The sequence below is a fragment of the Phaenicophaeus curvirostris genome, chromosome 6, assembly GCF_032191515.1.
Source record: "Phaenicophaeus curvirostris isolate KB17595 chromosome 6, BPBGC_Pcur_1.0, whole genome shotgun sequence".
NCBI lineage: Eukaryota > Metazoa > Chordata > Aves > Cuculiformes > Cuculidae > Phaenicophaeus > Phaenicophaeus curvirostris.
In genome coordinates, this window is record NC_091397.1 from 14864175 (window position 1) to 14879021 (window position 14847).

The following is a 14847-nucleotide window of genomic DNA, read 5'->3' on the forward strand; positions in this document are numbered from 1 at the left end:
ACTGCCTCAAGCAGTAGAACAAGTTAAACAGTGTAGGCTGGATATGAAAACTTATGACAGTGCCAGGTGAATCACACTGATTTTCACATGTTCTCTTCCTGAGCCCTAAATTTTCTTTTATGCTAGTAGGAAAGTCAGAAAGAAGTTGATCATAAGGGACTATAAGGATGCAAAGAGCAAAAGATTCATTTTAGAGTACCTTTTAGAGGTCAAAGGTATTGCTTGATTCCCATGAGCTGCCTTGCATGCTAGTCGATGAAAAAGTAGCCTTAATATAAAGTGAAAATGGAATGAAGTTAGCCTTAGGAACTGGGACAGGGGACATTACCAAATGCTATAATGCTGTCAGTCTTAAAACACTGGTCCAGGTCTGAAGCGTGACACATTTTCTGGATGATGTCTCTCAGCTCTTCTATTGTTCTAATACTTTCTTGAGCTAAACGATGGGAATACAGAGAGACCTTCCATTTGTGCTGTTTAAAAGATGAATTAAAAAAATAAACCCCACAGACACGAATTGAAGCATACAATTGTAAAGTCTACCTTAAAAATATATTTTTAAAAATTAATGTGAAAGAAATATGAAATGAACTGTAATGTTGGAATTTAGTTGACTTCCTAACAATATGTGATCTGGTTATTCTCATATTCTGGATTAAGTGCTGTGAGCTTTTGTGATAGGCTACCATGTGATCAAGAGTTTATTGAAGGAAGTAGAAAAGCTTTTACTGCATTGGTCTTACTCTTTGCTCTGTTTGTAGATTAAATTTGATTTGTGCACTTATGACAAACAAACTTTTCAAAGATCTGCATGTGCATATATATATATACACACACACACACATATATATATATGTAGTGCCAGGAAATATGGAAAAGGCATAAGCCACAAATTTAGATTGTGGCTTTCATTCAGATCTGAGAAGTTTGGCCTTCATGTATTATTTTCTCAGTTGGGTATTTATAACTGTGGTTTATGGGCTGTATTCTACCTTCCCAGATGTGGGTATGTTTTAAACACATCAGTAGATTTGGTCCCAACCTATTTTTAGGATCTTTGCATGTCACTTTCTGAACCTCTGCTTTCCTCTTTCACGTTTTCCCTCTCTACAGCAAAGCAATTATTTGAAAATTATATGCATAGTTGCTTCAGGAGGTTGATTTTGAATGTTGTGGTTAAATCTTGTTTGGAAACTTTGCCTAGAGAGCAGATATAGATACAGCATGCTTCTAGTATAAAAACAAACATTTTTTAAAACTGTTAAAATTTTAATCTCATTTGATTAAGGGGTGATTATGTAAAAGCTAATGATAAAGCTTAGAGTGAGCTCTCTGTAAGATGCACAAGTAAAGCATGCTAGTTCTGTGATCTGCCCATAAGGAAAGGCTTTTAAGGAAAAATTTTATGTGATTTAAGATATTTCTGCTCAGTGGACCAAACAGTTAACTGAAACTTTAACTTTAGAATAAGGAAGAAATACACCAATATGCATGTGATGCTGATACCTACTTTAATGCAGCAAACTAAGTTTACAAATAATTTCTTTGGTTTTTATTAATTGATCTATTTTTAATGATTGTTCTCATTTCATGCCATCAGATTAATCTTCAGGTACGTAGTGTTCAACAATGCTTTCATCACCATGACTTGATTTCTGGAATGGTTATGTTTTTCTGTGTATGTTTGTGTGGGGTTTTTTGGTTCCTTCACAGTACATGTTCATATTCCCTCATTCATCATTGTCTCACAGTGATATGGTAAAGCTCGTAGAAGTCTCCAACGACGGCGGGCCTTTGGGAATCCATGTAGTGCCTTTCAGTGCCCGAGGTGGAAGGTAATGTATTGTGTAGGATTTTAATTGAATCATAACTTGCTGTGTTTGTCTTCGTTGTGTTAATTTTTGTGGTTTGTGCCTTTGCCTTCTGTAGCATATTGCATGATTTTCAAAGGGCAGCTTCGCTGATTAAGAAGGGAAGAAATGCAAATTTACTGACTGTGCTTGCAGTGGACTATGATTGTAGAGCTCTATTTAAAAGGGGTTAGAATTGTGGCATTTTAATAGAGTTTCTGTTGTAATCTCATGGGAAATTGAAGTATAAGGATGTTTCCTCTTGGACTTTTAAAAGCTACAATCTGCTGCTTTAATTCAGATAGATACTTCTGCAAAGTTTCATTGCTGACTGTTTAGACCCACAAATTCTCAAGTAACAGCAGGAGTCTAAACCAGAGGCATCCTATGCCTGCGCTTGATAAAAGTGAGAGAAAAGACAATCATCATGCTTCTGATATTTAGTGTTGTCCCATCTGCTGGGGTTAAAACGAAGTAGCAAAACCAGTTGAAGCATTCTGGTTTTCAGGAAGGTGTGCCTGTTTTATTACGTGACAGGCTGGAACTCCTGAAGTTGGATTGTTTATTAAAAAATGTATAAAGTAAGTACTTTACATTAAAAAAATACCATGTGCAGGATTATGTTAGTGAACAGAATGCATCAGCTCTAGTGCTTGCTTTGTTGAAGGAAAGTTTTAGCATTAAGGATCATAAACATAATCTCAGAAAAATACCTTGACTTTTGTAGTAATTAGTAGTAAATTTGAAGCATTTAAGTATGTTGAAAAACAGTAGTTCTTCATGAATATAGGCAAATTTTATTTTGGTGATGCATATTCTAAACATATACTGTATTTTTCCCTGTTTAAGGATAAGGGGAAAAAATACATGTTTAAAAAGTAATCTTTGATTATATATGAAGGGGTGTTACGTTCTCATGACTGTTGACCCAGGGGAAATTACAGTTTAGTTATTAAAAGCAAACCAAACTATAATATATATATGTGTGTATATATATGTATTTCTGTAATACTAATATTGTCTTTTCAGAAGTGATAAATATGTATTTTTCCTTCTCTACCAAATACCTTCACAGGATTTTAAACACAAGATAAGAGCATTATTTGCAATTGTTACATTAAACCCAATGCTTTCATAGCCATACTGACATGTGTTATGAGAAAATGTAATTTATTTTAATTTAAGGCTACTTTTTCTGAGGACTACAGGTCTTACGAATGAACTTCCATAAAGTGGTAAACTCCTCATAATCTGAAATATAGTAAATTCAGTGTGGGAATGGAAAGGGCATGGGTGAGCGGTACTTCAAACATAAGCTCAGAAGTAAATCCTATGAGCTGGAAATGGTTGAAATGTTCACACTGTTATCTGGGATTTAGACAGAGTGAAGGCCAAGGAAAAGACCGGTTTAAGAATGTTGTCTGCCTACTAAGCACTTGTTTAATAAAACTCATGTTAGAAATATATATTTTGACATTTTGAATAAGAATTTTGACTTAAGTAAAATTCATTTCCAGGATGTTAATGTGGTTGTCAAGTCTGAAGCGAAGCTTAAACTCTTTGTATTTAATGGGAGCATATAAAACAGAAAAGCCATAAACATAGAAATAAAATATCTCACTTTTTAAAAGGATGCTAGCTTTGTCAACAGTTACGAAGGACTTTTTAACTCATTTTTTTATCCTGAGTTTGTGATTGTATGATAAAGTTTTATTACAGGAAACACAATTTTCAATAGAGATGTTTAGATACAGGACATACCTCAAAATGAAATTCTGTTACAAGGGAAATAATTTATGTATTAAAATTTATCTGCTTTTTCTTCATAATATTAGAATTCCTCTCATTGAAAAGTGGATAATATATGCAATTGCTGTCTGAGTTTTTTTTGATCCTCCCCCAATGCTCTCCCAAATAATCTCTTGGTGCGGAAAGGTACTTGACCCATGTCTTGAAAGTGTGGAGGAGGAGTCACTTGGACAGGACTTCAGATGTTTCCAAAACATTTCTCCCATTCTTGCTGTGTTGTAGTGGAATTAAAACAGAATTCATGGGCAGGGAAAAGAATGCACCCATTTTCAGTTTTGGAGCGCTTGGTGGGAGTTTTTAATGGTTTTTGGTTTTTTTTTTTTTCTCCTTCTCTCCTGGTCCCCCAGCTCCTTTGAGCAGAAAAGAGATGCTTGGTTCTACTTGGGCTAGGTTAGAGAGGGAGAGCAGATGCTTGGCCGGGATCCTCTTCTGCCTGCTTTTTTCTCACTTTAGCACACGGGTGCTCTTTGTTCCTCCTCTGGTTGCAAAGCACACTGCTCCTAGCTATGGTGAACTAAGTTGTCTGAGCAGGGGATCTGCTCAGCAGAAACCTAAATAATACAAAGCTAAACACAGGACTCAGTGATGTCTTTGAGGCATGTCCAGAAAGGAATATCTGATGCATTGTATAAATTAGTCCATTGGCCCACCGTTGTTTTATATTAATATTTGCTTGGTGTTCAATTCCAGTCATGCTGTGTTTTCAATTATGTTTCTTCCAGTCCCGTGCTTTTGCTTTTGCAAATGTTACTTAATAGGCCATGGTTATTAAATAAATAGTTTTAAAAAGTGAAAAGGTGTAAAAACATGCTAATGTAGTTTTCCCTTTTTTCCCCTATGCAGTAAGCAGGGGACTTCTCCCACCAAAAAAATCCTTCCTCCCCCAAAGCAAACACCCCAAAACTCTTAAGAGTTATATGCCATAACTACATGCTTTATTTATGTTTTGGAAATATTTGACTTTTTTGTGGCCTTTTGAGGGTTTATGTTTGGAATAAAAATCTTTCTTCAATATTGACTTTTGATCTTGAACAAAATCTGTAAAGATCACTATGTCATTTATATAGATGCTACTAATTATTTCTGTTCCTTGTAAAACTGATATTTTGTTAATGAAAGAAAAATCTCTGAAATTGTCTGGGATAAGTACTATTGATTTGTACAGACATGGTCAAACTTTCTTCTATGCATATGTTTCCTTATTATCCTTCTGGTTTTACTTGTAGTATTTTATCGGTCCTATATTGGCCTTTTTGATCATATGCTTTGGATAAGAGTTTCTTCCCCTTATCAGAAAGATGGAGGGGTGTACATATTCATCACCTTCTGGTTGTCAGCTTTTTCAAGATAAAAGGTTTGTTTGCAAAATCTGCTTGCACATTTTTGCAGTGGCAGAGATGCAGTGCTAAGCAGAATAGGAGGCATGAAAATGAACGCAGAAAGGAGTAGAGAACAGAAAGTAACAGGAGCATGTTTAGATGAAGAGTAGACCAAAGGGGAAATGAATGACAGGAAAGCATGAAAGGAAAGAAATTTCTAAACCTCTGCAAAATTGCCTTCAGCACCAATTCTTCCTTCTTATTAAGTGCTCCGAAAGAAGATCAAGCACTCAGTCCCCTAAGAATAGCATTTGATCAATCCTGGCTGATGGGGGATGTTATGTTGATGCATATATGGGGTTGCATCGAGTTCTCCTGTGCAAGCTTAACAGTAATTATAGCATAAGTTATTGTCAAATGGTCTCTTCTACTTTTAAGAGTCTTTGCAATCTTCTCAGGCTCTGCGCCCTTCCTGCTTTTCCAAAATCCTGCCATGTAAGAGATTCAATTGACACAAGGAATATATGAGATAACATCAGAAATCCCTGTGAATAATCATGTAGAAGTTCAAGTCTCGTAGTCCCAAGACTACTGTGAAGTCTGCTTAGTAAAACAGAACAGAAAAAGGTTTGGATATTCATATGAAAACGCCATAAAGAACATCCATTAATAAGTATCAGACACATTTCTTTGATGCAGAGCAGTGAGTAAGTATGTAGGGCTCTGCCAGCTGTACTTTCTATTGAAGCGTGCCATAAAATCCATGATAAACTGTACAGCTAAAACCTGGCAACTGAAGAGATTTGAGCTGTGTTTTTATGTTATGTATCCTAAATGTCTTAAATGTATTAAGGTAATATCATAAGAATGGGAAAAATAATAGGCTGAATGTTATTCCTGTTTTTGTTTAAATTACAAATTTAACAAATTTTATTAAAAAATACGAAAATCCTCAGATGAAGGTAGGTCTTGAAGTATACACAATCCCTGTAAGAGAAAATAATTTATATGTTTTTCTGTTCTGTAATTCTTGTCTTTTTTTTTTTTGCTTTTAGTGCAAGTGCCCTTCATTTTCTAGAGCTTATAAATTGCTTCCTAATTCACTGTAAAAGTTTGTCTTTTACTCAGGATACAAAGAAAACTAAAGTAATATCTAATGACCATTGTCTGTACCGAGAGTCTTTAATAGCAAGTTCAAGGTGCCTCTCTAACAATTGTATTCTGTTTGATCATGTCGGAGGTATGTGTTATCTGCATCTCCATTTATTCTTCTCTGTTTCCAACCTTTTAAGTCTCAAAGGTAGCCATGTTTTTCAAAAACATGTGCATTAGGAAAAGATTCCCTGTGGTGTGAATGTACTGATCCCTCGTGAGCTGAATTCAAGGCTTTGTCTGATATCAGCCTTTAGAAAGTTATGTAAACTTAATTTGAAGTATTATTCAAGCTAAAAGGCTGAGGAATAGTTACCAGAAATTGGACATTGGTTCCTGACTTCAGGCATGAAAGCTGATAAAGTTATTCTAATGCCCCCGCAGCAGCACAGTGATGTTGGTGTGGTGTGAGGGTCCCTTAATGTGCAATTAGCAGTGTGCAATGTCCAATTTAGCATTGATCAGCCACGATAATTTAACTTGAACAAACAAGCTGATTTTCTTTCTCTGACCTCAAAAATCTCAGGAAATTTGTACCATGTTTATTTTCCTGTAGAACTTTCAATCTTTCATTGCGTGAAACTGGTACACTCCTGCTTTTCAATCAATCCTAATTTTTGCTCCTTAATCTAGTTCTTGCCTTTTCATGTTAGCAACTTTACGTAAACATCTAAATGAGTTATTTTCTGTTCTGTCTGATTTGATTATATGACAGTTAGCTTGCAGGTAATAGGTAAATAACTTCAGTGTGTCTGTACAATGGGTGGTGGTGGCCAAATCATATTCTAGGTGTGCTCAGTGTAGTATTTTTATGACTCTCATAGTATTTACACTGTCAATTTTTATTAAGACAAATTATCATAATTTCCATACAGCTGGGTGGCATATGGGGAGTTCACAGTTTCAAAGAACTATCCAGACCAAATCAGGCAATTTAGATGTCAATAAAACATTCACTGCTTATTTTTAGTTTTGTCATTGGTTGTCATTTCTATTGGGAACTGAAATGTTCACACATGTTGCTGAGTTTATTTTAATTGTATAATTAGAGCAGTGAACCTTGTGGAAATATAGTGGTGCAAATGCTAATATACTCTAAGCTGTTTACATTCACAGTTATGTATTGAAAAAAAAGCCAACAAAGATAGAGCTCTGTGCTTTGATACTGTTTCCCTTCTGTCACCACATAAACTAATGTTGTCAGCTAAAACAGAACAGGCACCCAATATCTGTTTATAATTATTGATTCTATAGAGGTACAGATTTGCAAAGTGTTTTGCAGAGTTTTGCACAATATTTAATTCCGTTCTTGAAGAAGTTACAATTTAAGACCTTTATTATGGAAGAACTTACGTTAACAAATGTGGTGACTTACTTTAACTCGTCAAGATTAAGCAAATTCAAATGCACCTGTATATTCGTATGCCACATGGTTGTGTTTAAATGAATATATATACTGACTTTTGTATTTTATACTAGGTTAGTTTACGGGCTTTCAAAATTTGTATGTTTTCCTAATCTAAGAAATGTAATATTGAAATTGTAGTAGAGCTACCTCTCCGCTTATCAGGATTAATGGTGGTGGCATATGGCAGGGAAAAAAAAATCCAATTAGTTTTTAGGTTATTGCATATTTGCAATATCAGGTCTATTCTGTTTATCTGTAGTCAGTGCAACAACAAACATGAATTCCCACAGTGTCTTTTTTTTAGAGTCATATTCTTGCATCTAACCATAATATACAGAAGAAATACTGTAGGAAATTGATAGGCTTTTGTTACTAACATTTTCAAGACCATAACTTTCTGCAAGTTCTACTGGAGTTTACTCTGCTATGCAGAACTGTATTCAGGAAATTGTTTCTGGAACCGTCTCTAAAGGGATCTTTTGACTTGTGTTTATGTTAAAAAATAAATAAATTAAAAGGCACTGTGAGGATCCATGTTTCAGGTTTGACTCAGGCTGTTCATCCACCCTTGAATCTGTTTTCAGTAATTTTAGCTTTATATGCCTTGGTATATAAGTAAGACCCTCGTGAGCACCATATGTTGTGTCTGAGATGAGCAATCTTGCATTAATAGAACTTGTAGCCTTTGTTTAATGAGATTATTTGCAATTTTGACTGGTAGTTTATTTACATTATTTTACTGTTGGTTAGGATTAGTAAAATTTTTACTAGATTTGAGAGCTTAAGTGAACTAAATCTGAGAATGACAAACCATGCATGAAGGTGCATCTTATGTCAATAAGGTAACTTTAGAATGAGAAACTAGAAAGCAGTGTTTCAACAAAAATGCTGTAGAGAAACCATTGATAGAGCAATTACTTTGTTTAAGTATGTGGAGACATTGGGATTAATATTACTTTGTATAGTGTATTGTCATAGTATTAACTTGGAGTGTTGTACTTTGTGTAGAATATTTTTTGCTGTGTAACATATCAATTGTGACATATGTAGCATATCAAATATGTGACATTTTTCATATCTAACCATATAGGGAAGACAATTTTAGCAGTCCTTGTGTATGCTGTCGTGCAGGCATTGCATGCACATCCAAATTCTGAGTTGTCTTTGGGTGTTGCAAACCATCACATGTGCATCAAAGTGCTGTCAAGCATGAAGTGAAAGAAAGGAAGAGTAGATACAGTTCTTTCTTCTTCTCTTAAAATATTTGGCTTATTTTCTCTTAAAGGTAGCATCACCAGTTTTATATGTGCTTGCTATCTTTTCCCCATTTAGAGATGTCCTCTTAAATAACTTTGCTTTCAGGCCCAAAGGCATTGTCTCCCCAGAGAAATTCAACAACTCAGAAGTGAAAAAGTTGCAAACTTGTTTTTAACCATCAGTTTTATATGTATTAAAACTATAATTCTGATAAAAATAAAGTAGTGAAGGCTTGCAAATCTTTTTGCTTTTATCATTAACATTGATAACATCAATTTTCATGCTTTCTACGGCTAACAAACAATATAAAATGGTATTTCTTATAATTATTTATCTGTTTTAAAATATCTGAGGCTGTGTTCAGAGCGTATTTTGCTGAAAAGAAGGAAAAATTGAATTGATATTTTTAATATTTGCTTTGTTTTTCTTCCTGTGACAACATGCCTGCATAATTATCAGCAAATTTTGGAACAAAATGGAGCACAATGTGGTCATCGAGTCAGTGTGAGACTAGTGTGGACTTGTAGGATTTTTTTGTCATGCGAAGTATTAGAAGATTGTGGGAAAGAATCAGAAAACCACCTAAGATATCTAGGTGATACAAGATATTTCACCATATTGGTGATCAGAAAAAAAAAACCCAAAACATGGAAGAAGTGTTTTCACTTTGGGAAATTTGGGAAATTTGGTTTTGCTTTTTTTAAATTTTCCTTTTTAATAGGAGATGCTGGGTTGTTGGAAGGAATCTACAAAAGGTGAAACTTTCCAAACCCAAAGAATATCAGCAAGGGATGGAGGGTGACAGGACTAGGTACACACTTGTCTTGGTTGTGTTTTTCAGTTTGTTTTTTTTCTGAAATGCATGTGTCCAGGAGAAATTACTGCTTAGCTTTATGGAATCTTACTGTTCCTTGTACTCTCCAGTGTTACTGGAAAGAGATTATTAATCTGAGCTAAAGCCCAGTCACAGCATCAGTGACTGCACCCAAGTGGTCCATTGGGAACTAAATGAGGTGGGGAAGGTTTACCTCTGATGGGAGCCCTGAACGGGTCAAAGGTGCAGTATATTAGGTATTTGCAAAATACTCTGTATCAGATGGAAACTTAAATGTTAATGTCTGACTCAAACCTCATTTAATGATTTGTGTTGTCAAAATACTTTATGTTGTTTTTCTTCTCACAGTCTGTTTACATGTATAGATCCTTTCAGCATCATATCTTAATGTCTTTAGGTGGTTCCAAAATGGAAATAACTGCTAGGATTGTTTCTCTTACTCCATCATCTGCCTTGCAGGAGAAAATGTATGGCTGTTCTGTAAAATAAATGTCTCATTTGCATGTGTTTATGATAAATTTGTAAATGAAGAATTTAAAGTAGAATAAGCTAAAGTTAATTTTGCTTTTCTAACCCATTTGATGAAGTGCATTTATAACTTTTGAGCACATGAGGAGTCCTTTTAAGCATCGACTGCTCATTTACTTTGAGGTACGTGTGAACTGAAGTGCTATGATCATTGGAGGTTTTGTGCTAAAAGACATATGTGGTCTTGCAATTCCTGCCACACAACCAGGTGTTTTCCACACTATGCCTTGAAAGGAGTTCTGAAAAAGTAGTGCTCTTGACTTGGATGATGTGAATTTGACCCACTCATATGACCTGAGGGATTTCAAAGTAAAGCTGATCTTCAAAAAAATCAAATGCAGTGTTGATGCAAGAATAATCCTGAAGATTGAATCCTTCTTCAAATCTAGAGTTCAGCTACAGAAATGTCATTTTCACACTAGCCTAACAATACCTCAGAAATCCACTCTTCAGGATCCATTTCTTAATTTCAGGTTGAATATTTGTTTACTTTTTACCTCTAAATATGTCCTTAAGATGACACTGTGAGTAAGCAGTAGACAGAGATGACCAGTTCATTGCACAGAGGCTATCAAGCATTAATGCCTTCAGTCATTACTGAACTGGTAAATTTAAGATAATATGCTAAATTAAAAATGGCATTTAAGTTTTCAATTTCCACTTGCTGCTTAGTAAAAGCTAAGATTTAAAAAAGAAAACGATTTAGTTTGCATGAAGTTCCTGATTCCTCTATCCATCCCTTCATTATAGACTGGTTATTATGTGAAGTGACCCCATGTTTACTTGCACAAAAACAGTAGTGATGCTTGTGGTATTCTCTGCTAATTCAGAAATTCAACTTCAGTTAACTAGCAGAAATGATGCTGGCTGCCACAGGCGCAGTGCTTCTTGGGTCTTTTACTGCCTAGAAATCTCAGCCTTTTGCAAGACTGGATGTGCTGTCATCATACTGCCTGTTTGTTCTTACTTTTAAATGTTGTGCTTGTTTCATGGATAAGAGGTAATAATTCAGGTAACATTTGCAAATTATTTGAAACTACAGTATCCTGCTTCAGGGTAAAGATGGTTTAAAATTTAGTTTCTGTAATGATTACGATAAAATATTAGATTGGTAGGATTTTCTATGCTGCAGATTGAAAGAACAGTAAAAATCTGTAATCTTAATATTCCAGAACCCTGGGGCTCCTAGTGAAGCGATTGGAGAAGGGTGGAAAAGCTGAACAAGAAAACCTTTTTCGTGAGAATGATTGTATTGTCAGGATTAATGATGGAGACCTTCGGAATAGGAGATTTGAACAGTAAGTATACTTACCACATGTTATCTTGCATTATTTAATCTTTAACTCTGTGCCTTGCAGTCATTTGAGGAAGTAAAGTATTTAAGAAAAAATTGTCTAAGTTTACCTTTTTTAATAAAGAAAAGATACACTAAAGGTCACTCGTGTTTTAGTTAGCCAAACTACAAAAAATTCAAGATTATTATTTTCTTTAGAGTATATGCACTTCTCATTGGGTTGTTTTTGCACATTATGGATTTTTTTCCTCTTGCATTGGTAAACTGTTTATCTTGAAAGCCCCATATAATTTTTGCTACACTACCTGCAATGCATCATGTTCAATATGTGGACAGCATGGAGACTTTATTTTTACCAGTTTAAAAATAGTTGTGGTTTTATATGTGTGAGACCTACAAGTGTTATGTGCAGAAACTTCATGGAGAAGTCTGTGAGATCATAAATATTTGTTTACTGGAAGCCTAGACTTGGTAGTATCTTGAAACGGTAAATCAGAAGGACTTGTAAAAGTGAAATAAGATTGCAGTTAGCATGTATTTGATTGAAAGAGAAAGCAGAGAAGAGGTGTGCATAAAACAAGTGATTTCAAAGATGATAATATTGTTCTAAAAACTCTTAACATGTTGAGGGCCAAAGAACTATAATTTAGGCTGATTGTCCTATACATAATACACGTTTGAATTGTGGGTTTTATGTCTTTAACCTGTTTTGCAATGTGACCTTATAACGTGGTAGAAAGCAGTTTTTCTCAGTTTTTTCTGAGATTCTGAATCACAATTTGTCAAGCGTTGGAAGTGACTTCTTGGCTTTGTGTACTTAGGATCACAACCTGAAGCCTGGTGTCTGTCCAGGATTAAGCATTTTTTTACTATTTCTTAATGTATTCTGAAAGACTACTGACTTACAAAAGTAAAGTGTAGACCAGGCTTTTTCCAAGACTGCATACACTCTCAACAAATTATGGAAACACATCATCTTTGTATAAAGTGTAATTTTCATTCTAATAATTCTGTTGTGACTGTTAGAAGAAGCCTGAAGAAGCAATTATCAAGGTTCAAGACAAAAAGCCACTGCAGTCCTGCTGTAGAACTGTCTGGATTTCAAGATTGGTTAAAATTTTTGTTTTTCTGAATCCAATATTTGGTACATTAGTTGTTAAGCACATTTAACTGTTGTGTTACCCTAAGGCAATAAAACTTGACAAAAAGCGAACCAAGCAGGCTAGTGAACAGATTCAAGTTTTATAGTTTATGCTTGAGTGCAATGTGTCTGTCAGCTTGTGTTGTTTAATTAACATCAGTAATTATGCTTATAATGTCTTGTAGTTTGCCAGCCCTCATTTGCTAATTTTCTGTTCGTTCTGAAACCTAGAGCACAGCATATGTTTCGCCAAGCCATGCGTACGCCATTCATTTGGTTCCACGTAGTCCCTGCGGCAAATAAAGAGCAGTATGAACAGTTGTCCCAAAGCGAGAAGAACACGTACTACTCCAACCGGTTCAGCCCCGATTCCCAGTATGCTGATGGCAAAAGTATTAACAATTCTGGACTTCACACGTTACAAAGAATGTCTCGAGCGGGTAACCAGTCCGATCAGACAGACTCCTACTCGCAGCTACCTCATAGTTTGAATTCATCAGGGAAACCACCTTCAGGCCTGGTACCATCACCTCAGAAAGTTCTCACTGCAAACAGTGGGTATAACACCAAAAAGATAGGGAAGAGGCTCAGTATACAGCTGAGAAAAGGTAAGGCACTAGTGCGCTCCTCATATAGCATGAGGTATGGGTGTGTAGTGCATGTACATGTGTCCAGTGCCATAGTACTGGGCAGGACAGCTTGCAGTATCATGAGGGATGCGATGGGTTCATTTTCAAAGCCAAGGGGCTGAGTTTTCCCTGATAGCGGGCCTTGCAGTCCAGCTGTGCGTTTGGTATGTGCAATGTGTTTGTAAAAGGCCATTTTGAGGAGTGCTTAACATAGTTTTCTGTCTCTCAACTAATAGAGAATTGCAGTAAGTACTTCAAATTCTGTTGGGCAAGACCTAGGGAGAGGTGAACTGTTTGGTATAAATAAATAAGCTAAACTGGCCCATATTCTGTAATTTACAGTTATCATGACTTTGCAAACTGAGTAAGTGTGGTTTGGCCATTAGATCTTGAGAGTGTGTTGCATCCAGTTGGTAAATTGGAATTTCAAATTTCAACCTAAGGCCTTCCTTTAATCCACTGGGATGTGAAAGTCTTTGTTTGAATGGTTGAGATGTAATGTGATACTTCCTATCTTAGCCCTTATGCTAATGTCATTTGAGTGGGAGTGAGAGACTATTTAAGGACAGAGGAGAAAGCAGTACGTGTTTATCTCAACATCTGTGTTGCATGTGCACACGTAGATGCATTGGTACATGTGCAGAATTTTTATGGCATAAAAAGTGTTAAATGTATTAAGTGAGAAAATTTGGTATGTTTGTGTAGTAACCTTCTGCATGCTTTTAAGGTAGTTTGAAATATGAAAAATGACATTCAGATGCAAGTTGGGAATTTTTTTTCTTTTTAAGGATTTTACATGTTGTAAGCTTTACAGTAGTAAAACGAGCACATTTAAGGTTAGATACAATTTGATCTCTATCAGCAAGAGTAAGGTTTATATTACACAGTGAAAAGTTTACTCACATGCCAGTATTCTCTGTGATCTCAGAGTATTTTCCCTTAGGATATTGTCTGCATAGTGTTAATAATTTTTATTAATTAATCTTTTTATCAAAAGGCATTGAAGAGAATGCATTGAATGGTAGAGATTTCACAGTTTCACAGGTAGCAGGCTACTTGTCACATTATCGTTATACTTTCCTTTCTGTGAACTTCATATGAACCACCAGATTGCTTCTTTCTGGTTGCTGAATTTTAAGCTCTACAAACTTGGATGACATAAGGTTGAATTGACAGTTTGCTTCTGTTGTTGATGCTCCTTCAAGAAATTCTTTTGGCCATCAGCTCGGATCAGCCTGCTTGGAAAAACTTATTGTTATTGGCTAAATTAAGGAGTCACTGTGCTTACAAACATGCTCTCAGTCAGCCCAGTGATATTTACCTATTGTTTTCTCTGTGGAAGCCTGTAGATATATCACTTGGACATTACATAAAAGAATTCTTAGCCAGAAGTGGAAATAGACATTTCGTATAGTTTAAAAGCAGTAACAAATGAATATAGAATGTGGGAACACCATATTTTTGCATAAAATAATCATGGTGTTATAGCTGCTCATAAGATACGAGAATATAATTTGTGTTATGGATGCTTTGACTGAGATATGAGTTACATTTTTGTCCCCTTGCACTGGATACTGTTTCATAAATACTCTCGACACTTCTCTAAAGTAAATTAGCCTTGCTGG

The 14847-nt window shown here is 35.4% G+C and overlaps 1 protein-coding gene across 14 annotated transcripts in view; it reads left to right on the top strand.

Moving 5' to 3' along the window:
* PARD3 (par-3 family cell polarity regulator) overlaps positions 1–14847 on the top strand; it is a 450646-nt gene that overhangs the window by 228599 nt on the left and 207200 nt on the right. For all 14 annotated transcript variants that reach the window (XM_069859364.1, XM_069859367.1, XM_069859365.1 and 11 more), the window contains 3 exons: positions 1752–1835; positions 11331–11456; positions 12825–13201. In XM_069859364.1, coding sequence (XP_069715465.1) covers positions 1752–1835; positions 11331–11456; positions 12825–13201 — 587 coding nt within the window. The remainder of the gene's footprint in view (positions 1–1751; positions 1836–11330; positions 11457–12824; positions 13202–14847) is intronic.